At 38.4% G+C, this 27686-nt stretch overlaps 1 protein-coding gene across 1 annotated transcript in view; it reads right to left on the reverse strand.

Moving 5' to 3' along the window:
* ryk (receptor like tyrosine kinase) overlaps positions 1-27686 on the reverse strand; it is a 159320-nt gene that overhangs the window by 99732 nt on the left and 31902 nt on the right. Inside the window, exon 8 of the mRNA XM_057327515.1 lies at positions 16120-16203. Within this exon, the coding sequence (XP_057183498.1) occupies positions 16120-16203 (84 nt within the window). The remainder of the gene's footprint in view (positions 1-16119; positions 16204-27686) is intronic.

The following is a 27686-nucleotide window of genomic DNA, read 5'->3' on the forward strand; positions in this document are numbered from 1 at the left end:
AAATGTATCGCGATTCAGTTCACACCTCAACCGATTTGAATCGTCACACATTATAATCGATTTCCAACCGGCTCACGGTGAATCGTTACATCCCTAACACCAACACTACTTTTAGTGTGATGAAATAATGATAATGAATGTGGCTAGACAAGTCACACGTCGTCTAAATATAATACACTCATGACAGGATAGCTGGTGGGGTAGCTGATTTAAATCAATCATATTAAAGAATAATGTTATGTCATATGTAGCACAGTGTTTTTATAGATCACGTATGTCCTTTTAATACACAATGCCTTCATTTTGTGTATGTGTTTAGCTATGACCTATTAATTCATGTGTGTCCCTTCAATAAACTTTATTGACGTGTGTGTTATAGCTTCTGTCCTTATAATAACGGTTTGTGTTACATGTAATTATAATATGTCCTCATAATTGTGTATTTTGTCAGGTTGTTACATTATAACTTGGGTTGTGTGTTAATTAATCTGAAGTGAAATCTGTAAATAAATTTAAATCTGTAAAAATAAATTGTTTGATGTGCACCACAACTCTGTAGAGCAAGTGGAAAGGCGACGTGTCCCCCTAATACAGCAAACATCTGGTTTGGGCTGAAGTGTCCTTGTAATACACATAAACCCCGTATAGAAGTGTGTGTGTGTGTGTGTGTGCGTGCGTGCGTGCGTGCGTGCGTGTGTGTGCGTGCGTGCGGCAGCTTTTATGTAGGCTTTTTTGGACAATTCAGAAATGTGTCAGTTCTCAATCTTTCCTACTTAAAGGGATAGTTCACCCATAAATGAAATTTCTGTCATTTACTCATCCTCAGATTGTTCTAAACCTGTATAAATTTCTTTGTTCTGCTAAACACAGAGGAAGATATTTGTAAGAATGTCAGTAACTAAACAGATCTCATCCCCCATTGACTCCCATAGTATTTATTGTCCCTACTATAGCAGTAAATGAGGGATGAGATCTGTTTGGTTACTGACATTCTTACAAATATCTTCCTTTGTGTTTTTTATACAAGTTTTAAACAACCTGAGGGTGAGTAAATGATGCAGGGTTCTTACACCTTTTAAAAAGTCAAATTCCAGCAATTTTCCAGTAATTTCAATTTTTGTTTTCATGCTTTTCCAGTATACATACTTAATCACAAAAAGTGAAGGTATTGTGCTAAAAAAGATCATAAAATTACATTCCCAACTTAAACTGTTGACTGTCTGGCAAATTTAATAGGCCTACATTTTACATGCTTCCCAAAAATTGACTATCATTTGCAAGAGCTTGCAGGGCCTGAAAAAAAGTGTTTTTTGCTAGATCCAGTCCAACGCAGTTATCATTTTCACGTCATGTTTAAATAGCAAATGCATTTCCGCCCATTGGCGTGCTGGTCTGAAAACGAGGCGCTCTATTTTAACGATTTAAGCGCGTGGTCTAAAGCCCAGGGCAAGTGCACTTAAGGCGTGTCCGAATCCAATTTTGCTAGTTTAAGGACGGGAAAACGGTCAGCGCGCCAGGGGCATGGTCTAAAAGGGTTGTCCCTATTCTCTTAATGAGTCATGGGTGTGTTTTGGGCAAAAACTTGCCGTAAACCAATCAGAGCCTCATCTCTCATTCCCTTTAAAAGCCAGTTGCGCTTGCACCATGGCCGATACGCTATTTACACGGCAGAATTTGCAAGAGCAAAGACTGGATGCTTTTCCGAGGTTAAAGCGCACGAGCAGACCATCTACAGGACAGGTTTGTGTGCTGCTGCGCGTCCCTCTAAGCAGAATGTACGAGCGCTGTGTACCCACCTATAGGCGCATATTATAGTGTTATAAAATAGTGTTCAGGTGCATTGTTGGCACGTTGCAATTTTAAGGCAACTGACAGTGACTGCGCCACTGACCAACTGTTACGCGCATCTCTCGCGGAAGCCGGCCCAGAGTCCTTAACTAATTACTAGCCCTGATGTTATTTTCTTTGTCTTCTCTAGCCCTATTGGTTGAGCTGGGAGAAGACTGGTGATAAAGTGAAGGCGGTGAAGCTGGAGGAGGCCGCCGTTTTTTCCTCATGCTGACAACGCCACGCTTCTAATTTGCTCTCCGTTTATACTTTTCAGTTTAGAGCAGGGAGACCCAGCATACCCTGTTAGTTTAGTTCTGTCTTATCTTTTGTTGCTGGGCTCCCTGTCTCGATCTTCTGTTGTTATTATTGTGAGTATGTTGTGGGGGAATAAATTACTTGGATGACGTGTCTTTGTTTCCCGTTGTCCTTTTCTCATGTTGCGTACCTTTAAATTCCTAGACCATCATATCGAGGACCGTAACACCAACTGAAACCTGATCTAAAGTCAAGAGTGCAATTTTTTTTAGTTATTTAAATAGCGCGTTAGTAATATGCCAATTGATGGGTGCACAGCGTGTCTACATTCTGCTTATTACACACAGAGAGACACGCAGCAGCACACAATAATGACAAATATTACAAATAAATGGATTACGTGTAAAAGATTATTGTGTACATATAAAAAATCAGACTTGTCCTGTGGTCTGCTCGTGCGTATTAACCTCGCGTCAAAACAATCACATCACCATCCAAAATAATAACGTCTGTCATTTGGATTCCACTTAAGAGGAGGAGAGAAGAAACAATCTGTGTGACACAGACTCCATAAAAGGTGAGCAAACAGTACCATTTATTGTATATTATGAAAATGTTTATGAAACAAAGTTTCATGGAATCTTAACATACTTAGATTACAGTTTTTCTCGATTGCTTAAACACATTTCTTGAAATTATGCCTCGTATTCTCAAAACAGTAAACACAAATCCATAACATCTCACCCAATTCTCCAAACATCCTATTGTCAGGTCAAAATGAAGCTCTCTTCTCAAAACCATTCAAACTTGCTGAAAAACCAAACTTTTCCTGCAGACATGACTTACAAGCCCTCAAAATCACCCACACTGCAACATAGTCTTAGACACTGGTGAGATCAATTCAAAACACTGTTACTAAAACTCTTAGTGGGATTCAAGAATAATTTGACAGCTTAGTGTTTATTAGTATATACAACATAAAAAAGTGCACATAGAGCAAAGTGCAAGAATGAGCTTTAGGAAAAAATAAAAAATAAAACATTACACTACTGTAAAGTAGATGAAGATGATCTCACAAGACAAGAGAAGTTCAAAAACCAAAGAACAATATAAACTGGTCATGCAACACAACACGGTACACAACTGCACAAATAATATTTACATTCAGGCATTTAGCAGATGCTTTTATCCAAAGCGACTTACAGAGAAGATAAAGGAAACAATACAGTGAAGCAATTTGTCAATACACCTTTGCACCTTTGACCCAATTTTGTAAAAGTATTCCGTATTTTCTGCAAAAATTCAGAACAGGTAAAAAGGGTGTACACGTGCTACAGTTTACTGGATACAGAATAGAGAAATTTCTCTCATATAAAGTGTGTACTGTAATTATACTGTATGTTTACAGTAAGTAGTATAAAGCCCAGTAGATGATTCTAGGATGCACAATTACCTGTGCACCTATTGATATTATCCTGAGATTCTGATTGGTGTGTCATCAGTTTTGCAACTGAATGTTTACTGATGGACAAATGTGTGCTATTTGAGTTTACATATTGACACTTCAGTTCATTATATTGTGTGTTTGTGTTTTCTGAATGAGAACATGGTTAAACCTTTGCAAATTGAGACTGTTTGTGTGTGGGGTTTGTACAAGTTGGTGTATTGTTCTGAGAATGTGTTTATAGTTGTCAGAAAATGGTGAGTTGTTTCATGAATTGTGTGTTAGCAATCGAGAAAAACTGTAATTGTTGACTAAACTTTTGCATATCCTAAAATACTTTTAAATATGTTAAAATTATGAAACACAGTAAGCAATTAAAACAATAGCATTGCTGTTAAGTTTGTCATTTAATGTGAATAAACAAACAATGTGAATACAAAAAACTACAAACACATTTGATTAGTTAGAATGACCAGATGACAATTCATATTATTTTTCCTTTCTCTATTCTGCCAAGACTACTTCTGTAAAGTGATAACTCCCGTTGGTGTCTATGTGTGGATTCAAAGTCTGAACCACTTGGCTAGTTGTCACCCAAGCTAGTTGTTCCACCATAGGTAAGATGTACACATATCCAGCACTGCCGTTCCTCTTCAAGAACCGAATTTCAAATGCCTCATGGTCTTGTTTTTTCACAAGTCCGACAAACTGTCTAAATATTTTCTTTGCCCTGAACTTTACCATTACACAATCTCCAGTGTTGATGTTCTTTGCAGACGTTAACTGAGCTTTTGAGAGAAATGTGTGGACACCTGACTGATCTGCATCAGAATAGATTTTGTGGCATATTTTTCCCCAGGAGACTGGCTGAATGCAATGGATGGACTGAGTGCCCAGAACAGCTGAGGTAATGGCCCACATATCATCCAGCTTGTGATGCTCTACAAAATCTGTAATTTCAGTGGATGTAATCAGTGTGATTTTAATGTTTGGACAACTCCTCCTTGCAGAATCTACAAATGAGGCAGCATCATTTACAAGAATTGCCTGTCTGCTGAGGACATCTGTATTAACAGCACGCTTAACTGTTGCTACTACACCTTGTGTAGTGGTGAAAAAGTGCCATTGCAGTGTTATATTTGGGAATAGTTCCTTGAATGTGGTTGACATGAAACACCAGATGAACTTGTTTTTAAATTGAGAGGCAGCTCCATCGCTGAATATATGCATCTCTCTCATACCAGGATGTTTTTTTTCAATGTCTTGTACAATCTTGGTGAGGAACGTTGCTACGGACCTCTTGTTATGTTCCAAGCTGTCACTGACATCTGTCATCTGCAGCACCACACTCTCCATGTTGTTTTTTTCTTGCATGTTTTTGGTCTGGAAAAATGCACTTTGTTGTCTCTTCACAAAACAGTGGTGCAGAAATTTCCCAGCAGTTGTTTTGAGAATATCAAGTACATTACCCAGTGAGCCACTCTTCTGGACCTTATTCGGAAGAGATGCTGTTGTTTCCCATGTGTACCATTTGACTTTAATTTGCTTATCTTCCTCTGGAATGTGACCAAGGATGTGCATTTCCAAAAGCTTACAATTTCTACATTCATCACACTCACTTAACATGCAGCGGGGACTATCAGGACTGCAGACGACTGCTTTAATAAAATCATGTGTGCTCTGAAATGCTCGCCTTGGGATGACGTGTTGCACACAGTCCAGGGCTAACTTAATATTTTCATGGTAACGGCAAAGGCACACATTTCTTGGAGTGTCCGAACACGCAATACATGAGATGGTCGAAGGTCAGCAAATTTAGATTTCCCAATTATAGACTCCGGATGTTCACTTTTAAAACAGCGATAGGGCCTCTAGTATAGACATTGTTAAATGCCGTATCTGCATCTTCTTTTTTACTCCTCCCTCCCTGACTATGACCACGTCCCTCATCCCTGGTGCTTGCCTTGAAATGTCATCTCTCTCAAAGAATGCCCTGACGTCATTACATGTAGTACTTGTAGCACTCATATGATTTGTTTGTTTTTTCTCTGTAGGAAGGCACAGTGACATGGCAATTTTTTTTACAACTGCAAGTTTCTTTCTAGGGCTGCATGGTAAAGCTCGGAGTGCTTGTTTTACTGCTTTGCCTAGAGACTGTCTTGATTTAAATGGTGATGTCTTTGGTGACTCCTGGAATGAAACGTCAACCTGTGACTTCTTCAGTTCACGCTTTCTCTTCTGCCTTTGTCTAGCAAGCTCCCTATTTCTCTCTGCCTCTCGTTTTGACTTGTTTCTCTTTCTTTTTTTGTCTTTGTGCCAGGTTCCTCTTTCTTTCATTCTCCTTAAAAATGTTGTCATTCCTCTTCCTCTCTCTGAATGCCTTTTGTCTTTCAGCATTAGTTTTTGCCATTGTACTGTAAAATGAGATTATATGTATTACTATTGTGACTGTATAAATTGATCTTTTTAGTATGTTGATTAATATTTGTTAGTATTTGCAAATAATAAAAAAATTTTAAAACTGACTCAAATGATCATTAACTTCATGACCACAGTGTGTTCTATGTTGTTAAAGGTATTAAAAGTAATGCCTAAATAATAATTTATCCAATTTTCTCGAACACAGTTTACAAGTGTGATTAAAATTACTTACAAATTAGTGTGAATAAAAAGTAGATTCTATCCAAAAGCTGGAGATCTTGTATCACCTCAGAAATTGCTGCTCTTAACGACAGGGGGAGCGCACGGGCAAGAAAGCGAGGGAAAATGCATCAACTAGAGAGGCTTGCCTTTTAAGGTAGGACGTAAACAATCAGATGAACGCTATTCGAATGCTGCAAGCACAATGACAGTGTGGCGATCTGTATATCCCTATGATATCGACATTCTCATAATTTGTTATTAATTAATAGAGTTAGTAATTTATAAAATGTTATAGGACAAAATAATTTGTACAAATATTATGATATTTAAAACAGATCACAACATGTCATCTGGTTCTGTGATACATGATTCAATATTACGTGCTTAAAACTGTCACGCCCGTAACAAATTATTATGGTTGTTCAGAGCAAATAAGTGGGATGAATTGTTGTTTAAAATCATCAACATACATATTTGACTTTGTATATTAAGTTTTAAGTTATTTGTATTTGTAATTATTATATGACATAAACTTAAACTTTAAAACGTTATGGACGTGACACAGCAGTGAAGCGTTGTGACATCCTAATTATAGCCATTATAAATTCACAAGGCAGTAATAGTAAGACAGAGTGAGTGCATTAATTTGCATTAATGACATGCCTTCATCTTTCTGCAAAATGCCTTTTTTAAACAAAGTATAAAAAAGGGAGCTTTTGATCCCACCAACTATTGAAAAATAGTTGGTGGATATATTGTTGTATATATACCTGATGTGGGTGGGAAATCAAGGCAACTTCTTAAAATTTTTATTGAAGTACATTAATACAATATAAAGCAGGCCTAAATGGACAAATTTAAAATGATTTTGTTCTTTTAGTAGAAACTTTTTCATGGTAAGGTTGACATTTTCATGGAATTGCTCACGTGCAGTGAACTGGCCCTTTTTAATGTTTTATACTATTGTCTGATGTTTACTTATGACGTTCGCATGGTTTTTACATTCGAAAACATCAAAATCAATACGTAATAGGCTATTTTCTACCCTGGTTTTGAGGCCGGCTGAAGAAACGCTCGGTTTTTAAGGCCGGGCCGCATAGAAGACTTGGAAGTAAATGCCCAGTGCTATGATTGGATAGCAGCTTGCGTAGTTGACTTAGTTGGAGCCTTCTGTTAATTTGGTTAGACACGTAACGTTACGTAACGTGATTTTACTCAAATTTACGGACTTATTTCCCGGATGTGATGGCAAGGCTTTGCGTATAGTTTGTATAGCCTATAGTTGTATGATGTTTAGTGATATATGACCGTACATGTCAGCATTTAAGACCCGCGAACCGGACAGAAGATCACCGTGAGATTCCACGTGAGCTGGAACATCTTTAAAATTGAACTTCAACCACGCATTCCTACTGTCGGAATCCGAAGGAAGGTTATGCAGCGACTGTGTTCTTCCACAACTAGGCACTGCACAATATTTTGCGATCTTTAACGACCAGTGGGCAGGGCTCGAGAAGTAGGCCTTGATATTCTTCTGTGGAGGCAGTGTTTAATTTATGCAGTAGGTGCATTCCAGGACCTGCCGTTCGCTGAGCCTCGTGTCAATAACAGTTATTTCAGTAACAAGGGCGTTTCAGGTCTGACACTTACAGGATGTTCGCTTGAATACGATTCCCTCTTATATAACAAAAGCTTGGGTTAAAATTGTGGTCCTAGTTCACTGCACCTTTAAACAAGGGTTTTTATCAGGTTCCTCCATTTAACTTAACTTCCAGCAAAACCAGATATTTCAGGAGTGGTATTTTTGGGTTTTGAAGCAAAATTATTTGAGTAACATATACTATGTGTGGAGAGCATTCACTTACCATCATAATCTCATTGTTGCCGGAAGTTGATTTTAGAGGATTTTGCATCTGAACTCTTCACCACGTGCGCAGAATCAGAGCGGCAAGCGAAGCTCGAGCAGAATGTTTTTAATGCAAACAGCAAACGCAATAAGAACTGTTCAGTTATTTTACCTAAAAAGTGAACTGCACACACTGATTTGATATAAAATTTCAATAAAAAAAGATTACAAATAACGAGTCTTTAAAGCAGCGACCCTGCTGACCAAGCCCACAACAACTACACGGGCTGATCGTTTGTTGTTGCATCATGGGCAAGCTCATTTAACAGCTGTTTTTACGCAACTGCCCGTACTCTGTGTGCATGCTGCCTACGTTTCTGCCAGCTTCATCGACTGTTTGCGCACACTCCCAGCATGTGTCTCCTTTTACCGACTGTGTGCTCAGATCAGATACGTGGCATGTTATGCATAACATAACATTTATGCTACAATAAAGAGAAAATTAATAAACGTTAGCCACGTTTAGACTGAAATGAAAAACTTTTTTATAAAAAAATATGGTGTAATAGTACTCTTACTTGTCTTTGAAATACTTTTGAGCCAGGGACACACTTAACCACTAGCTGAAACATTCAAAGACTGGACACAACACACGTAAATATTTTTTCTTAGGACTACAGCTGATTTCTAGTCTTTGACAGGACTGGCCAGTTTTAAAGGACTAGCTATTGATTACTGTACTCATATGATCAGCGTTATATTCCCATTTTGTCATTTTAAAATTACCGCAGAGTAAAGCAACCGAGATGTTTGTGGGTTTTTTCTATGGTTTTGCCCTTTTTGTTTCTTCATGTATGCATAATAATGGTTAAATATTTTGTTAATGAAAACAAGAGTAGGCCTAAGGAGAGTAATTTTTCGTAATTTTTTTAAGCACAACAAAAATACCTTTACATAATGCAATTATTAAGACCAGAGCACACAAACACAAATGGCGTTGTCTGCTTCTAAATGTATTTTTAAAGATCAAAAATGACTTAAAATAATTAATTTTAAGTTTTAATTAACCAGATCGCTTGGTACATTTTCAAACAAGGCTGCATACCTACAGCCTCCGCGCCACGCAGGAGGATCCAGTGCTTTTTGTTGCATAGAGACAGATTGCAACGCATCATAATCTGAAAACCACACCATTGACTTTCTATTACGGCAAGCTGACTCCTTGTCATTTCTGATTTATAACAAAAAAATAACAATTTTAAAAAACTGCTGTGAGACAATGTGTAGCCCTACAGTAAACATTTTTATAATTTTATATATACTTTTATAAGCTGTTGACCCAAAAAAACGAACGTTTAAGGACACAAAGTTGGAGTGCAACATTTTATTTTTTACCAAAATGATGGTGGGACTAGCTGTTCGAAAGCTGTTAGCTATACCAGCTAATGTTAGCAAACATAACGTTACTGCATAGCTTTATGCTTTATCCACATTCTAACAAGTTGCATACTGTCAAAATGCTACAGTTTAGAGCTTAAATTACAGAAATATAATATATATAACTGACATTTGGATATTTGACTATTTGACCAGTGACAAAATGTTAACTGTACACGCATCGTTAGGCATACTGAGTGTGTCAGGATCCCGCAATTTACCCATTCTTCCTGCTGATGCTTCACGTCTTATTGCCTATATATCCACCTTTGTCTCCTTAAAGTCTGGCTTTTACGGTTCGGTAGCTTATAAAAACTTAGTTCTGTTTTTTTTTTTTAGCTTGTTTACTTTACACCTTGTCACACAGCAGCTTTTAGACATTGTTCTGTTTTTGGTTATAAGTCAGAAATGACCAGGAGGCAGCTTCCCGCAACAGAAATTCAATGGAGAGGGTTGGATTGTTTACCCCCTGGTGTGGGCGTGGCCTAAATGCGCTCTGTCTCTATTCGTTTTTACAAATACTGTATAGCTGCACTAATTGGAAGAAATGAAAGACTATTTCTGTGCTCGATACACTCCCCCAGTGTTCATATAGGTTTCGGAAAGTTTTTTCGAACATGAAAAACCGTTTCGTAACAACTTTTTTTAGTCTCTTATTGGGCAATTCTCACGGAAAAGCACACACTAATGCTGCCTTCACGTTCTCTCGGAATATGAGTTTCTGAGGTAAACATTGCACATTAGTGTTGTCAAAAATATCGATATTTCGATAAGTATCGATACTGAAGAATCTGAAACGGTTCCAATACCCATGTCCCACGTATCGATATCAGCTGCGCGTTCCCGCTCTCTTTCTCTTTTCCGACAGTGAGTTGACACACACTGCACGTGAACGCATAACAACAGAGCCCCGCCTCCTCTCACAGACTTGACTCGTTTGCGGCAGTTAAATAGTGTTAATGTTAGAAAAGATGGCCAGTCTCAGTAACACATCTGGCGTGGTGCACGCTCGTTACGCTTCCCGTGTTTACCATAGCGATCCATGTATGTGCGCTGATCAATAATTTTATCCACTCGTTTCATTCGCCGTGGTTATATGTTGTTTATGTTAGTACAGAGTCTCCGCAACAGTTCTCATATTTAATGCACACGTTTCTGTCTTTATGTGCGCTCATCAATGATTTCATCCACTCGTCTCGTTCGCTCCGGTTAATTTGATGTTTGAAATAATGCTGGTGCGAGTAAAGTCTCCACAACAGTTCTCGCGTGTGATACACGTTTGCACTCCAGTGTTTACCATAGCGCTCTATGTATGTGCGCTGTTCAATGATTCATCCACTCGTCTCATTCGCTCCGGTTAAAAGTTGTTAATGTTAGAAAGATGCGGAGTCTCTGCAACAGTTCTTGCGTTTAAGTTTGCGTTTCTGTCTATATGTGCGCTGATCAATGATTAGGCTACAGTATGGGCCTATGTGAATAAAAGCCAATTTAGCCAAATAAAAATGTAGGCTATTAACTAACATTAACGAACAATGAATGAGCAATACATTTGTTGAAGTATTTATTAATCTCTTTTAAATGTTAGTTAAAAAATACAACTATTTATGTAAGCTCCCCTGTTGAAAAATCCAGTATATGCTGGGTAAGGTATGTTTTGATCGATGCTGGTTTGATCTTAAACCAGCTAAGAACCATCTTAAATCAGCATATGACCATCTTAAACCAGCACATGAACAGTTTAAACCAGCACAAACCAGCAAACCAGCATCAAAACATACCAAACCAGCATAGGCTGGTTTTTTCAACAGGGTCTGGTCCATTAATACTGACAAATACAACTTTGATTTTAAATAGTAAATGTATTCGTAAAATTATTTATTAATTGTTAATCTAATGTTAATGTAAAAATATATACCTCATTGTCTAGTCTTGTTCAATTTAACTTCAAATAAAATTTAAAAAGGCCTATATTGCTATTGCTTATTAGGGCCTTATTGCTATGGCAGTTTATTCCCCGTGGTATCGAAAATGGTATCGAATATCGATATTTTTTTAGGTATTGAATCGAAGTTAGAAATTCCAGTATCGTGACAACACTATTGCACATGATTGCCCTCTAATGTCATGTCTCCCACTGGGAAGTTGGGAATCATTTTAATACCCGAGTTCCCGAGATGGAGAAGGATTTCTGCTGTGACAGATATGATTTATCGTTTTTTCCGCAACAGCTTCATTGCCTTGTCTTGTTGTTAAATTAGTACGTATTTACATGTATGAATAACCATTTGAAGCATACTGTATGTTTTATACACTGCGAAAATAGCATGTATTTCACCAATACGCTCTTTTCACATGACGTCACGCATCTTCCGTTCTGCTGCGAAGCAGTGTATCATTACTTCCGCTAGCACTCCAGTTCATAAGGTGGCGGCAATGCACCTATAAGCTGATTTGCCAACCGTCAGTAAAACTCAAGAAGTTACTTCCGCTAGTGCCTCAGAATGGAGTTTACCAAGTGGCTTGCACATCTGCCACAAATACTAGATGATGTACAACGTCTTGCAGATAAATTTTCGCTAACGACAAGAACAAAGCTAGATAAAGGATACAAATTCTTCGTTGAACAGTACCTGTTTGATTATGAAGGTAAGTGTTTTGTTTTCTTTTTGTGTTAGCGAAGGTGCTAGGATAAGTACTTGAATACGTGTTCTGTCAGTTTTTTTTTTTCACTGTTGTTAAATTCCAGCGCGACGGCAAAACGGAAGTTCTTCTTCTTCTTGTTTGTTGCAAGACGGATGTTATAATACACTGCTTTGCAAAAAGGCGGAAGTTAAGTGACGTCATTGTGAAAAGGGCATATATTCCAGAATAGTCAGCAAGCTGACTAGTAAAACTATACAGTAGGATGTACGGTTGAAAATTATTCCCACATAACATTTTCCCAAGACACAAGCAAGCATGAATCTGGCGTCCTCCATGCTCTCCAACGACAAAGCACCTAAACACAACCAGCTCGGAATCATGACATCAGAAGTGGGAATTACCAAATTTCCGAGAGCACGTGAAGGCAGCATAAAACTCAAGCGTCTTCCCGATGACCCGTCAAAATAAAAGTCCCGTTAACTTGAACACTCAGATGAAAAAATACTGCAGTATTTCCTGAAGGAAATTGTAATACGCTTGTAGTAAATTGATAAACTGTAGTAAACACTGTGGTATACTATAGTAAGGTTCAAAAACACTGTAGTATCTAGGAATTTAACTGCAGTTTACTATGGTAAATATCACTATAGTACACTGCAGTAATTTCTGTGGACAAATATGCCTCTATTGTATAGTAAAAAAATGAAATACACAAAACTTAGAAAAAATAAAACAAATTTAGCTAAACTAGAAATTATATGGCCCCAATTTATCCATCTGTATGTAACATTAATGTCATTTGTCAGTTACCTGCCTATTCATGTGATGAACTGCACTTGCATATATTTTTAAATGACAACAGACGTTTTATACTTGTGCTACAACTGTTTGGCACTGATCAGGGCCCTGTAAAACGTACAGGCCTGATTACTGCTTGCCTTTGTTCTATAGCAATCATGGAGAGTATTAACAAATGTAGGTGGCCACAGCGAACACTAGGTAAAATGCTTATAAGCAAACCTGACCAATCAGGATACGAAACAATTATATTGAAACTTCAAATGAAATTTTTTTTTTTATCTTCGGACAAGTAATGTTTGTACTCGGAACAGTGAATGACAAATTTACTTGTCCGAAGGACAACCACATGACAATGTCTATCCCTGCCGTGTAAAGTTAACCACACTTTATTTGTATTTATATGGCTGTCCTGTGGCAACCATAACACTTTGATTATATTATCTGAATACAGTTTACCAAGTGCACCACAAAATGCAAATCTTTTTTAGTTAACTAACAAGACAACCAGCTATAGTTCTATTGCTGATGGCTGAGGGAGCACAAATTCATTTAGACTACATTTCTCACTTCGTTCTAATGTGCAAAACGCTGTCACCATGTGGTATTTTGAAGTAAGTACAATAAGACAACTAACAAACCTCAAGAAGCTATATTTCCAGCTGATGTGAACCACTTTAAGTAATTCATATTAAAGCGATGCCCTCTTTGTTTAAGCAGCCAATATCCTCCCACATAACATTAACTAAAGCCAAGACCACCATATCAAATTTCTGAAAATCTATAAAACCAGCAAAGATGTAAAAAAACATACATTTTCTGAGGAGAAAACAATACTAGATGGTACAATACAATAAAAATTAGAATTCCCCTTGATCTTTTATGACTCATGAAGCAAGCGAGAATTTCCTTTTCCACTACTGAACAATTTGAAAAAATAAATGAGATCAGTGATTTTTGGAGATTGGTGATTGTGATGATGAAAAGTATGGAGGACTAAACCTGCAAAAATTATAAATAAATAAATGTATAAATAAATAAATATATAAACGAATAAATGTAATAATATGAAAATAAATAAAGGAATGAATGGTTTGATAAAACAAAATAATTCGTTTTAGCTATTATTGATCTTAGCTTTAACTTTTCTTTTCATTTTTTAAATTGATTTATTATTTTTTGTGTCCATTTTTTAATTATTTATTATTATTATTTATTTTTAGATTATTTTATTTATCATTTCCTTTTATTTTTACATTTATTTATTTATACGTTTATTTATTTTTATATTTATTTATTATCGCATGTATTTATTTCCACTTTTATTTATTTATTCTTGAATTTATTCTTACTTTTCTGTGTCTTGTATGATAATTAGATGGGTTGGTCTTGCCTACTATTGGTTCAGCGTAGATTGAAGCGTTTGATCGATTACTCTTGACTTGTTTTGGACTAACGTCACGTCACTCACTGATCGTTTGCTTCGTGTATAACGTTAAGTAACTATGGCGGGCGCACAATTAGCTAGAGAGTTACAGCATTTAGCCAATGAAGTCGATAACCATGCATCAAATGACTATGTGTCATTCAGATTAGATGCACTTATTGATGATTTATTACAGATTGACGGCGAGATAAATGACAAAGTTCTCCCTCGGTTGTTAGCCTCTTTGCAGCACATTCAAAGTCTGTGCGAGTCAGAGGGTGCTATGGTGGCGTTACAGTTCAACTGGTGAAAATCATAAAGCACAAAATGTAATAAGGTTTAACTACACAGATGAGCTTGTAAACCGAAGTCGCAAGCTAACGCTTTGTCAAAGTGATAGTTATAAGCAGCCTTTCGGTTAGAAAAAGCGTAAAGATTTAATGTAACATGATGTAACATAATGTAAATGAATTGAGACATAGTGAACTTAAGTCACAAGTTAACACGGTAGTAATGAGCATCGTTCTTTCACTACAGGGGCCATCAAATGGAAACCATTCCTTCTAAAAAGACGTGGTTACTAAACGGTACTCGTAAACTACATTCCATAAGAGATAAATAACACAGAGGTCACAAGTTAAAACGGGCATATTCCCTTGATTCATCCAGCTGCATATTGTTGTGTGACATCTTGATATTATTGCAAAGATCCGCAGCAGCTAGCATTGCGAAATAGCTTAGTGTGATTGTTACCGTAGTGACACGCTGCCTCGCTTTATTGTATGGGTACGAATCCCGTGTCAAATCGCTTTATTTATTTTTTCACCTCGCTTCAGCCGTTACGGGCGATCATACCAATAATTTGCAATCTTAACAAGAATGTCAAAATCATGTAACAAGAAAGTCTGTGTTTATTAGACATCTTAATATCAAGTCGTCTTGTGCTTTCAGAATCGACGAATCTGCTGAGGTCGTTCATGCACCTCTTTGGCAGAGGACCTGTAACCGGAACTTGGTCACCACCTTAGCACCCCCTGACTCGCACAGATTTTGAAGAACTTTGTCATTTATCTCGCCGTCAATCTGTAATAAATCCTCAATAAGTGCATCTAATCTGAATGACACATAGTCATTTGATGCATGGTTATCGACTTCATTGGCTAAATGCTGTAACTCTCTAGCTAATTGTGCGCCCGCCATAGTTACTTAACGTTATACACGAAGCAAACGATCAGTGAGTGACGTGACGTTAGTCCAAAACAAGTCAAGAGTAATCGATCAAACGCTTCAATCTACGCTGAACCAATAGTAGGCAAGACCAACCCATCTAATTATCATACAAGACACAGAAAAGTAAGAATAAATACAAGAATAAATAAATAAAAGTGGAAATAAATACATGCGATAATAAATAAATATAAAAATAAATAAACATATAAATAAATAAATGTAAAAATAAAAGGAAATGATAAATAAAATAATCTAAAAATAAAAAATAATAATAATTAAAAATAATTAAAAATGGACACAAAAAATAATAAATCAATTTAAAAAATGAAAAGAAAAGTTAAAGCTAAGATCAATAATAGCTAAAACGAATTATTTTGTTTTATCAAACCATTCATTCCTTTATTTATTTTCATATTATTACATTTATTCGTTTATATATTTATTTATTTATACATTTATTTATTTATAATTTTTGCAGGTTTAGTCCTCCATAGAAAACAGGTTAAAGAATGAAATGTGATTGTGTTGCGATTTCTTGTTGCCCTGCCACACAGACGCAGAACTTACTTTTGGTTTCTTGCGAGGGGGCATCGGAGTGAGGAAAGGAGGCGCTTGGAAGCTGGAGAATGGGAGCAGAGCCAGTGTGAGCATCTGACGGAGGAAGAAATGGATGGAGTGAGGACAGGGTGGGGATAAAAAGAAAGAGGGAGAGACAGAGGTGCATGAAGGATGGACAATCATGACAGGTAGATGGTGTCTGAGCTATTCCACACAAAAGAGCAAGGGTGACAAGACAACAGGTAGCATAAGCTTAAAACACAGTATACTGAGCATGTATGACCCAGGGTTCGTACACATTTTTAAACTGAGGCAAATTTCATGACCCAGAAATATTAATACATATATAAAATAAGAATAAAACAAGCAATTCGGTTAAATATAAAATAAATATTGAATAACACTAAACCAAAACGGTTGCATAATATAAATAACACAAATATGTATGTAACAATAATAGGTTCTCTTATTATACATAAGAAATACAAGTATAAATATATGCACAAATGTAAAATAGTTGTTTGTGACAGACGAAACTTGGTCAGATTATAAATGTGACAATGACGCCCTTCACTTTCTATCAGAGATGCTCTTACTGCTGCTGGTCTTAGGGTTTTTCCTGCATTGACATTATTTTGACAGCCGCCAAAACAAACGTTTGCCCTGGCAAAGCTTTATTTGATCATTAAGTGTAATTTACGAGTGATAGGTGCAGAAAACATTCAACCTCATTCGCTGTTGCGCAGACCGATCTGGACATGTCATCAAAGAACCACGGTAATAGACTGCTCTGTGTGCTATTAAATGCTCTTGTGGATTGCAGAACATGATGTCATTATGCCGATCAGTCTGCGCAGGGCCGAATGTCGAACATGCCAGTGTCTAACCTGTCTCTCTCCCTTGCTTATGTAAATGAAAAGCAATCGAATCAAAAACACTAGGGATGCACCGAATGTTCGGCCACCGAAAATGTTCGGCCGAATATAGCAAAAAAAGCAAGTTCGGTGTTCAGCCGAATTTGTGAAGTGACGAATAAATTTTAGCGAATATGACTCATGATACGATCAAGCAGCAACTAGCGCAGAGAGAGAGAGAGAGAGAGAGAGAGAGAGAGAGAGAGAGAGAGAGAGCATGCGCTTTATTACTGCCGCAAACATTTTGGCAGTGCGTGCGTGCGCGTGTGCGTGTGTGTGGAGCATTTTAAAGTGTCTGAGAAAGACACAGCACGGGACTTGCCGCACGGAAGTAAAATTCCCAATGAAAGTGTCTTTACCGGTCGGTAACTTTATTTAAGACGGAAGCGGGCTGTCTGACAGTAGCCCCGCCGCTCGCGACATCCTTTGACATCATACAGTGGTCGCGTGCACACAGTTCCCTGTACTAAACAACTTGTCAAAGTATGTTCACGTCCACGAGTGCACCTTCTAGAACAGTCAGCTTTTGTGGGCGGAGTTTGGAAGAGAGACGTGAATTTAAATGGTTGTCAGTCAGCATCAGTCAGAATTGCTTGCATTGGATGTTTTTTTTTCTCAAATCATTTTGCAATGTAGCCTATAATAATCCAACAGTTTTAGTTTATTCATATTTTTAGCTTATAGGCCTAATGTGGAATGACACTTTTTAATTAACTGTTTTGTTGTAGGGGTACAGAGTAGCTCAATTTTATATTAAGTTGTATTGTATTTTATTGAAAAGCAAGACAAATTATAAAAAGCACATTTTGACTATTCAGTTTGTGCAATAGTGAAACAAATGACTTAATAAATAGAAGAAATGCAAAAAAGCATTTCTTTTTGCCTTCGTGCCTTCGGCCAAGTGTTTCACATCATGTTCGGCTTCGGCCAAGAATTTTCATTTCGGTGCATCCCTAAAAAAACACGTTGCTTTTTCTTCCCTGACAAGGGTTCCGCACATGCAGCTGCCATAAACCACACTCTTAATAAACGAAAAAAAAATCCTATCCAGCGAAAGTGAAGTGAAGAAATGAAGAGCAAAAGAGTTGATGGAGAGAGAATTAAGTGTCCAGGAGAGTTTTATGTTGCAGCTAAGGGTGTGCAAAGCAGCCGGTATTTGTATCTGTATTTGTTGAGGGGGGAAAGTATTTGTATTTGTATTCGAGTAAAATTCAAAATAGGCGTAAATATCCAGTTTTTTTGCATTACACTTCTAATTTACGTTATAGTGTACATAAACAGAGCGAACATGAGAGCACCCGACTGCAGACGTCAATAATGCAGCGTAATGGAATAATCTCCCGATCAAACTCTGCTTCCCAAAAGTTATAAACTGCCTCCGGAGCCCAGTTAAGGTACAAAAATCTATCAACAAAAATAGTGATGCACGCAGTGAAGTCTTTTTTCGCTCAGCCGAGCCTTCTCTGTTGCTGTGTGGCGCAGCCTGTGTCAGTCACCTCTTTTAGTCCCCACCATGGTCTCATGAGAAAACGCAGCTTTTTGATATAAAGTTTTTCTTGTTCCCGAATACAAATTTTTTTTAAGTATTTGTTCGAAATAAGTATTAGTAAAAAACACGCTATTTGTGCCTTTCCAAATACCGTATTCGGGTTCGGCTCCACCCCTAGTTGCAGCTTACATATTAAGACGCGTCAAGCCGTCCTTTGCGTGTCGAAACTTAACCGCTTTAACATTTGAAACTTCTATGTATCAACTGTGATACGCACTGGAGTGTGGTCAGAAAAATGCATGGATGCACTTTCTTGCATGCAGGTGCGGTTCCCACCCCGTCGGCACACCGAACTGAGAGAGAGAGAGAGAGAGAGAGAGAGAGAGAGAGAGAGAGAGAGAGAGAGAAGAAGCACCGATGCATTTGCGCTGTTTTTGAATTAGTTTTTACACAGAGTTAGATTACTTTCTTTGTTCGTTTGTTACATAGGACCACGCCAGAGGTAAGGTGTAACAAAGATAATTCTTTTTTTCACCGGAGTGAAAAAAGCGGTGATGTGTCAAAGATAATTCTTGCGCAGCAGCAAACTGAGATTTAGAAAGCACATATCCATGACTTTTCTAAAACTTTCTGGATTTATTTGTTGACTTTTCCAGGTTTTTCATGACGTATGAAACCCTGATGGCCACTAGAAGGCGACACACCAAACTGCATTGATTAAGAAAGCTACTGAACTGCTGGTTTCTTTGGAGAAGCATATACCAAAGGTTGTCATGATATTCTGGCTAAATATGGCTGCTAATATCTGGATGCTTATTAAGTAAAAGCGTAAGAATATCATTAGATAACAAATTATAAAATATATTATATCTTACCAGAATAAATAGGATACTTTTCAAGCAAAACATAAAAAAGTTTTGTTCAAAGCAAGGATAACTTTGTTCACTTACAGTTCATATGATGAATTGACTACACATTTTCTATGCAGCTGATCAAAAGCATTTTTAATGCATTTGGAAGATGCTTTCCTTCAAAGTGACATACAGTGAAGACATTTTTTTAACAGTATGCATGTTTACTGGGATCAAACCAATGGCAGTGCTGACACAGTTCTCTACCATCTAAAGTTACCGGAACACAATAATGCAGATTTGCTGATTTCATTGTTATCCAATTCCTGCATCGAAAGTGTGGTTGAAGTTTCTAATTTGGGGACCACTGTGTATACCCTGTGTATTTTTGTGAGACAACATATCTGCTAGAAGTAATAGGCTGAGGGATGTTATTAACCCTCTTTATACTAAAAATGAAAATGGATCTGGATTTCTAACCAATCAGACTGCTTGAGAAAAAAAGTCATCCACTACAAAAAAAAAGTGTTTCTTGTTGACTTTATAAGGTTACTTTCAAGTGATGCTTGCTTTAAAAAAAAAATAAAGACAGTAAATACTGGTCACAATACTAGAGTTGCACATCACTTTCCTTTGCTGAGAGCCCGTGGTTTTAGTCTGAGCGCTTTCAAACTTATTCTTAAAACATTGTTTATTCTTGTTATATCTTAAGACTTGTGTTTTTAATTGGTATTCACTGAGGGTAAAACTTATCCTTAAGTATATCCCATACCAAAAATCGTCCTTAAATGCACTGATAATTTATTTTTATCGGATCATTCGCTATTAGCCTCAGGCTGTTAGCATTCCCAGCCTGCCTGCTTACTGCTCAACACACTGTTCTCATTATTACATCACTAATGGCTAATGTTTCAGACGTGTTTGTGCCTCTGAGTGCAGATGAGGAAACATTCGCACTTCAGTCGGAATTGGAGGCTGTGGAGAAGCAGATCCAGGATCTACTAGAGAAGCAGACACGGCTGCGAGAACGTAAAACGGCACTGGAAACATCCCGAGCTGATGATCCGAGGTATGTTTTCATCGCGACTGTAATACTCCTACCACTTCTACTCCGCGTGTTTCTCTGCACAGAGCCCAGGCTTCGAGGACACGATCAGCCCAAATGAACTTCACTCCTGCATCGGCACACCCACGGCGAAAGGCGTGAGCCAGGACTGGAGCGATGACCCAACCGCCGCCACCGGTCTTCGAGATCCCGACCAGGAACCGCTTTGCAGCCCTCAGCGAGACGGAATGCAACGCTGTGGTCATCAGAGACTCAATCGTCCGGAACGTACGCGCTTCCTCCACTAAAGGTAAGGTGTGCCCACTCATTGTTTTCCTGTCGCCCGTGTTCTTGATGTCTCTGCGCAGGTACCTGCGATCCTGAAGGACGACACTAACGTCGGAGCTGTCGTGCTGCACGCGGGGGTGAATGACATCAGGATGCGGCAGTCGGAGATCCTGAAGAGGGACTTTAGGAGTCTGATCGAGACGGTACACAACGCATCGCCCACGGCGAGGATCATCGTATCAGGGTTTCCTACCTACCGACGAGGGAATGAAAAGTTCAGTAGACTATTTGCTCTAAATAAATGGTTGATGTCATGGTGTATTGAACAGAAGCTGCTCTTTGTTGATAATTTTGATCTGTTCTGGGAGTGACCTAGGCTCTTCCACCCTGATGGCCTGCACCCCAGCAGCATCGGAGCGGATCTTCTGTCTGACAACATCTCAAAGACGCTACGCACCGTTTGACTACGTCTCCCACCGGTAAGTCAAAACTTTAACCATAGTCTGTGTTCCTCCCACTCAACTGTTACGAACGTTACTGCTTCCAAATGCATAGAGACTGTGTCTGTCCCCTGAATAATACTACAAAATAACAAAACAGCCAAAACTCAGAGAAAACATCTGATTGTGATTAAACCTGAAGACAATGTAATAAACGACCAAAACAAACTCATAAAGTTCGGCCTACTTAATATTAGATCACTAAATTCAAAGGCAGTTATTAGGGCCCGAGCACGGAGGAGCAAGCCGCAGGCTTGCACCGCAGTGCAGAGCCCTATTGTTTCTGTGTTCTTCTCCCTCTTTGATCGCTAATTTGAAGGCCTAAACATGCTCAAAAACTCACAATAACTTGCAAATGCATCAGACGTGGCGAATATTTACGTCTGATAGGGGTTTCAAAATTAAGCGTGGCAAAATGGCTTGCTAGCGCCACCTAGAACTGCCCAGGCCGCTACGCAAAATGTAAATGCACCAAATTTGGTGGGCTCATAGAACACCCCGAATCATTAAGAAAAGTTTCTTGGAGCATATCTCTAAACCCAACAGGAAGTCCGTGACTTTTAATTTCCTGTGCAATTTTGTAATTTGTTTCAATTTCCAGTCGTCGTACTTTAACAAACTCCTCCTAGAGTTTTAATCCGATCAACATCATCTTCATGTCATTCTCATCTTAAGGCCTTTGCGAAGCTAAATTGCGGAGATCTTGACTTTTCGTGGGGGATCGTGACCCTGGCGGCCTGCCAAAGTTTGGCGTTTCGCAATGAACAGGAAGTTGTTGTAACTCAGGCATACAATGTCCAACAGGCCCCAGACTTCACACATTTGATAAAAGTCCTGGCCTGAAGACATCTAAATGGTAATATTCAGATACAGTTATAGCGCCACATGCAGGACACAGGAAGTGACATGTTTTAAACTGTGATTAACTCCTCATAGAGATTTGAACAGATCAGCATCATATTTGAAGAGTACAGCCAGTATGATCTTCAGACCTTTGTGAAGATACATTGAAAGATCCTAACTTTTCTCTGAGGGGCGTGTCCGTGGCGGCCTGATAAAGTTTGATGTTTCGCCATGAAACAGGAACCTATAGTAACTCAGGTACACAATGTCTGACCAGCCCCAAACTTCACATGTTTGATAAGAGACCTGGCCTGAAGACATCTACATGGTAATTTTCAGATAGTTATACCGCCACCTGCAGGAAACAGGGAGTAGCATGTTTTAAACTGTGATTTACTCCTCATACAGATTCAAACAAGTCAGCATCATATTTGGCCAGTATGATCTTCAGACCTTTGTGACGATACATTGCAAGAACCTAACTTTTCTTTGAGGGGCGTGTCCGTGGCGGCCTGACACAGTTTGATGTTTCGCCATGAAACAGGAAGCTATGCAAAAGGGAATGTGACACATTTAAATAAATAACAAATCCTACTATAATTCGCCTGCATTAATTTTATCGCCTACGATTACACATATCCATGTCAGTGTTCACTTATAGTCATAGCACCACCAGCTGGCAACAGGAAATATGGCACGTATAAATAAATAACAAATTCTACAATAATTCGCCTGCATTAATTTTATCACCTATCATTTACTTTTTTTCTTTACATGGCAATATTCAGATACAGTTATATCGCCACCTGCTGGCAACAGGAAGTGGCATGTTTTAAACTGTGATTAACTCCTCTTACAGATTTAAAATGGTCAGCATCATATTTGGCCAGTATGATCTTCAGACCTTTGTGACGATACATTGCAAGTTCCTGACTTTTCACAGAGAGGCGTGTTCCTGGCGGCCTGACAAAGTTTGATGTTTCACTATGAAACAGGAAGCTATAGTAACTCAGGCACACACTGTCTGACCGGCCTCACACTTCACATGTTTCATAAGAGTCTGGCCTGAACACATATCCATGTCAGTGTTCACTCATAGCAATAACGCCACCAGCTGGCAAAAGGGAATGTGACATTTAAATAAACAACAAATCCTACCATAATTCGCCTGCATTAATTTTATCACCTGCCATTCACCGTTTTCCTTATGCGATCGGGTTGCGGTGGCACTTTCCTCGAGCGCCCGATCATCGCTGCTCACAGCTTTAATTGTAAATGAAATTATCACAGACAACAGTTTTGATATACTTTACCTTACCGAAACCTGGCTTAAACCAAATGATTATTACGGTCTAAATGAGTGTACCCCACCAAGCTACTGTTATATGCATGAGCCACGTCCGGTTGGTCGAGGTGGCGGTGTCGCAACAATCTTTAGAGACTTTCTTACTGTAACTCAGAGAACGGAGCATAAATTTAAATCATTTGAAGTGCTTGCGTTGAACTTAACTGTTCCAAATGAAAGTAAAAAAACATTGCTTTATTTTACATTGGCTACTGTGTATAGACCCCCTGGTCCCTATCCCTACACTGATTTTCTGAAAGAGTTCCCGGACTTCCTATCGGACCTATTGGTTAACGTTGATAAAGTAATATTTGTCGGACACTTTAATATCCACGTAGATAGTGCTAACGATGCATTAGCAGTGGCGTTTACAGAGACATTACACTCTTTTGGAGTAATACAACACATCAATGGACCCACTCATCGATTTAATCATACACTAGACTTGATTATATCTCACAGAGCCGATCTAACCAATATAGATATTATATTAAGCGACGATGTCACTAATCAAAATCTTATAACATGTACACTGTAGTGTTGTCACGATACTGGAATTTCTAACTTCGATACAATACCTAAAAAAATATTGATATTCGATACCATTTTCGATACCATGGGGAAAAAACTTCCATAACAATAAGGCCCTATTTTTTTTACATTTTATTTAAAGTTAAATTGAACAAGATTAGACAATGATGTATATTTTTACATTATTTATTAATTGTTAATCTAATGTTCATTTTACTAATACATTTATTATTTAAAATCAAAGTTGTATTTGTCAGTATTAATGGACCAGAGCTTACATAAATAGTCGTATTTTTTTAACTAACATTTAAAAGAGATTAAAAAAAACTTGAACAAATGTATTGCTCATTCATTGGTCGTTAATGTTAGTTAATAGCCTACATTTATATGATTACAATTTTTTAATTTGGCTTTTAATCACATTTAATCATTGATCAGCGCACATATAGAAAGAAACGCAAACTTTAAATGCAAGAACTGTTGCAGAGACTCCGCACTCGCCATCTTTCTAACATTAACAACGTTTAACCGGAGCAAATGAGACGAGTGGATGAAATCATTGAACAGCGCACATACATAGAGCGCTATGGTAAACACGGAAGTGCAAACGTGTATCACACGGGAGACTTTACCCGCACCAGCATCATTTCAAACATCAACTTAACCAGAGCGAACGAAACGAGTGGATGAAATCATTGATGAGTGCACATAAAGACAGAAACGCGTGCATTAAACATGAGAACTGTTGCGGAGACTCTGTAAAAACATAAACAACATAACCAGGGCGAATAAAACGAGTGGATGAAATTATTGATCAGCGCACATACATAGAGCAGTATGGTAAACATGGGAAGCGGAAACGAGCGTTCACCAAGCGCCAGATGTGTTACTGAGACTCTGCACTGGCCATCTTTTCTAACATTAACACTTTTTAACTGCCGCAAACAAGTCAAGTCTGTGAGAGGATGCGGGGCTCTGTTGACACAGCGTTCACGTGCAGTGTGTGTCAACTCACTGTCGGAAAAAAGAGAGTGAGCGGGAACGCACAGCTGGTATCGATACGTGGGACATGCATATTGGAACTGTTTCAGATTTTTCAGCATCGATACGTATCGAAATATCGATATTTTTGACAACACTAGTACACGGCGCACTGCAGAAATCATCCGCTTAACTCGTTATTGGCAGGGTAGAACAATTACCTCGACTACTAAAGATAGTTTCACAAAGAGCTTGCCAGATCTGACTCCTTTAATAACCATACCAATAAATACAGAATCGCTCGATGACATGACCAGCAAATTGGGCACTATTTTCTCTAATACATTAGAAGCTGTCGCACCTATGAAGTCAAAAAAGATGAATGATAAAAACATAGCACCACTATCGCCCTTAAAAGAGAAACATGTAAACTGGAGCGCAAACAGAAACAAACCCAATTAGAGGTCTTTAAAATTGCATGGAAAGAGAGTGCAAACTGTTATAAAATTAGTACCAACCATCGCCCCAAAATAAAGGCTACAGTGTTTTTCACCTATAAAACAGGAAGATTTAATTAAACTTATTGCAACATCTAAACCTACAACTTGCTTATTAGACACCATACCAACTAAATTAATAAAAGACTTATTACCCGTTGCAATTGAGCCCATTTATAACATTATGAACTCGTCAATTAATCTAGGCCATGTCCCAGGACCCTTTAAACTGGCCGTCATTAAGCCTCTTATCAAGAAACCAAACTTAGACCCCAATGAACTGGGAAACTATAGACCGATTTCAAATCTCCCTTACCTGTCTAAAATACTAGAAAAAGTAGTGTCCACTCAGTTGTGCTCTTTCTTACAAAATAATGACATACACGAAAAATTCCAGTCAGGCTTTAGACCGCATCATAGTACTGAAACTGTGCTCGTTAAAATTACAAACGACCTGCTTATAGCATCAGATAAAGGTAACTTCTTACTCCTAGTCCTGCTTGGCCTTAGTGCTGTGTTCGATACTGTAGACTATAAAATACTTCTAGATCGCTTACACAATTATAGCGGTATTCAGGGACAGGCACTACAATGGTTCAGATCTTACTTATCAGACAGGCATCAATTTGTCCATTTAAATGGGGAATCATCAAATCTAACGCAAGTAAATTATGGATTACCTCAGGGATCGGTTTTAGGACCCTTGCTATTCTCCATATACATGCTGCCCCTTGGAAACATTATTAGAAAACATGGAATTAGCTTCCACTGTTATGCAGATGATACTCAGCTATATATCTCATCAAGACCAGATGATTCCTTCCAACTATCCAAATTGGCAGAGTGCATCGAAGATATAAAACACTGGATGACTTGTAATTTCCTTTTAAATTCTAATAAAACAGAAATATTACTTATCGGACCAAAGACACGTGAGCAGAATATTTTGGATTATAACCTGCAAGTTGAAGGCTGCACTGTTACTCCAACAAATACAGTTAAAGACCTAGGCGTTATATTAGACAGCAACCTGTCATTTAAAAATCACATCTCAAATGTCACAAAAACAGCCTTCTTCAACCTTAGAAATGTTGCCAAATTGCGAAATATTTTATGTGTTGCTGATGCAGAGAAGCTTATTCATACATTTGTGACCTCAAGACTTGAATACTGTAATGCACTGCTTAGTGGTTGTCCTGCATCAACAATAAACAAACTACAGTTAGTTCAGAATGCAGCTGCCAGAGTTCTAACCAGGTCCAGAAAATACGATCACATAACCCCAATATTATCAACCCTTCACTGGTTACCCATTAAGTATCGGATTGACTTTAAAGTTCTTTTAATTCCTTATAAAGCCTTAAACGGTTTAGCCCCTGCCTACATAACAGAGCTTCTACCACACTACAACCCATCACGCTCTCTAAGATCTCAAAACTCCAGACTTTTGATAACACCTAGAATAACTAAATCCACAAAAGGGGGTAGAGCTTTCTCATACGTAGCACCTAAACTCTAGAATAGCCTCTCCCAATTTAAATCTAGATTAAAGACACATCTTTTCAGTCAAGCATTCACTTAATACATAGTTAATGAACAGCAGCTACGCTAATTATTCTCTTTCTGCCCTCGCCTTGGGATGCCCATCCCGAGGTAGGGAGAGATTCCGCCAGGCCCAGATGAACGTCATATGCCCATCCCCAACTAGAGATTATGCCAGCTACATCTGAAAATCCATCTGAACATCTCCATCCAAGGCAATTCCATCACCACCCAAGAGAAAAGCGACCATCTGATCAGCCCAGCTCAGACAATTCCATCCCCAACCGAGAGCAAAGACAGACTACTTGTCACATTAATGCTAAATTTACAATACTTGGTATTTAATGCTAAACTTACATCACATGACAGCAGTTTGAAGTTATAGCTGCACTCAGTGACTTGATTGGAGGTTGCTGGGTGGGTGTTTGTGGGGAGTGGGAGGGCTTGTTGGTTGTGGTTTGGGGTGTTTCATTTGTTGGGACTGTGTGGGTCTGGTCTGGTTGGTCTTGTTTTGTGGTCGATGTTGGACAACAGAGGAATAAAGTTAATTATGCCATTACTATTTTTCCCTGGTTGTTCCTCTGTTGTCTGTTGTCGATCGCGGAATGGGACAGGGTTGGACCTGCACGGTTTCGGCGGGTGGGGCTTCCTGGGTCGTGGCTGGTGGGCTCTCCCTGTTCTTCGTGGACGTATGCTCGGTGGCTTTTGATCGGGGTCACTGAGTGCAGCTATGACACGTCAGAGGAGATC

This window comes from Triplophysa rosa, unplaced genomic scaffold (assembly GCF_024868665.1).
Source record: "Triplophysa rosa unplaced genomic scaffold, Trosa_1v2 scaffold243_ERROPOS425983, whole genome shotgun sequence".
In the NCBI taxonomy this organism is placed as follows: Eukaryota; Metazoa; Chordata; class Actinopteri; order Cypriniformes; family Nemacheilidae; genus Triplophysa; species Triplophysa rosa.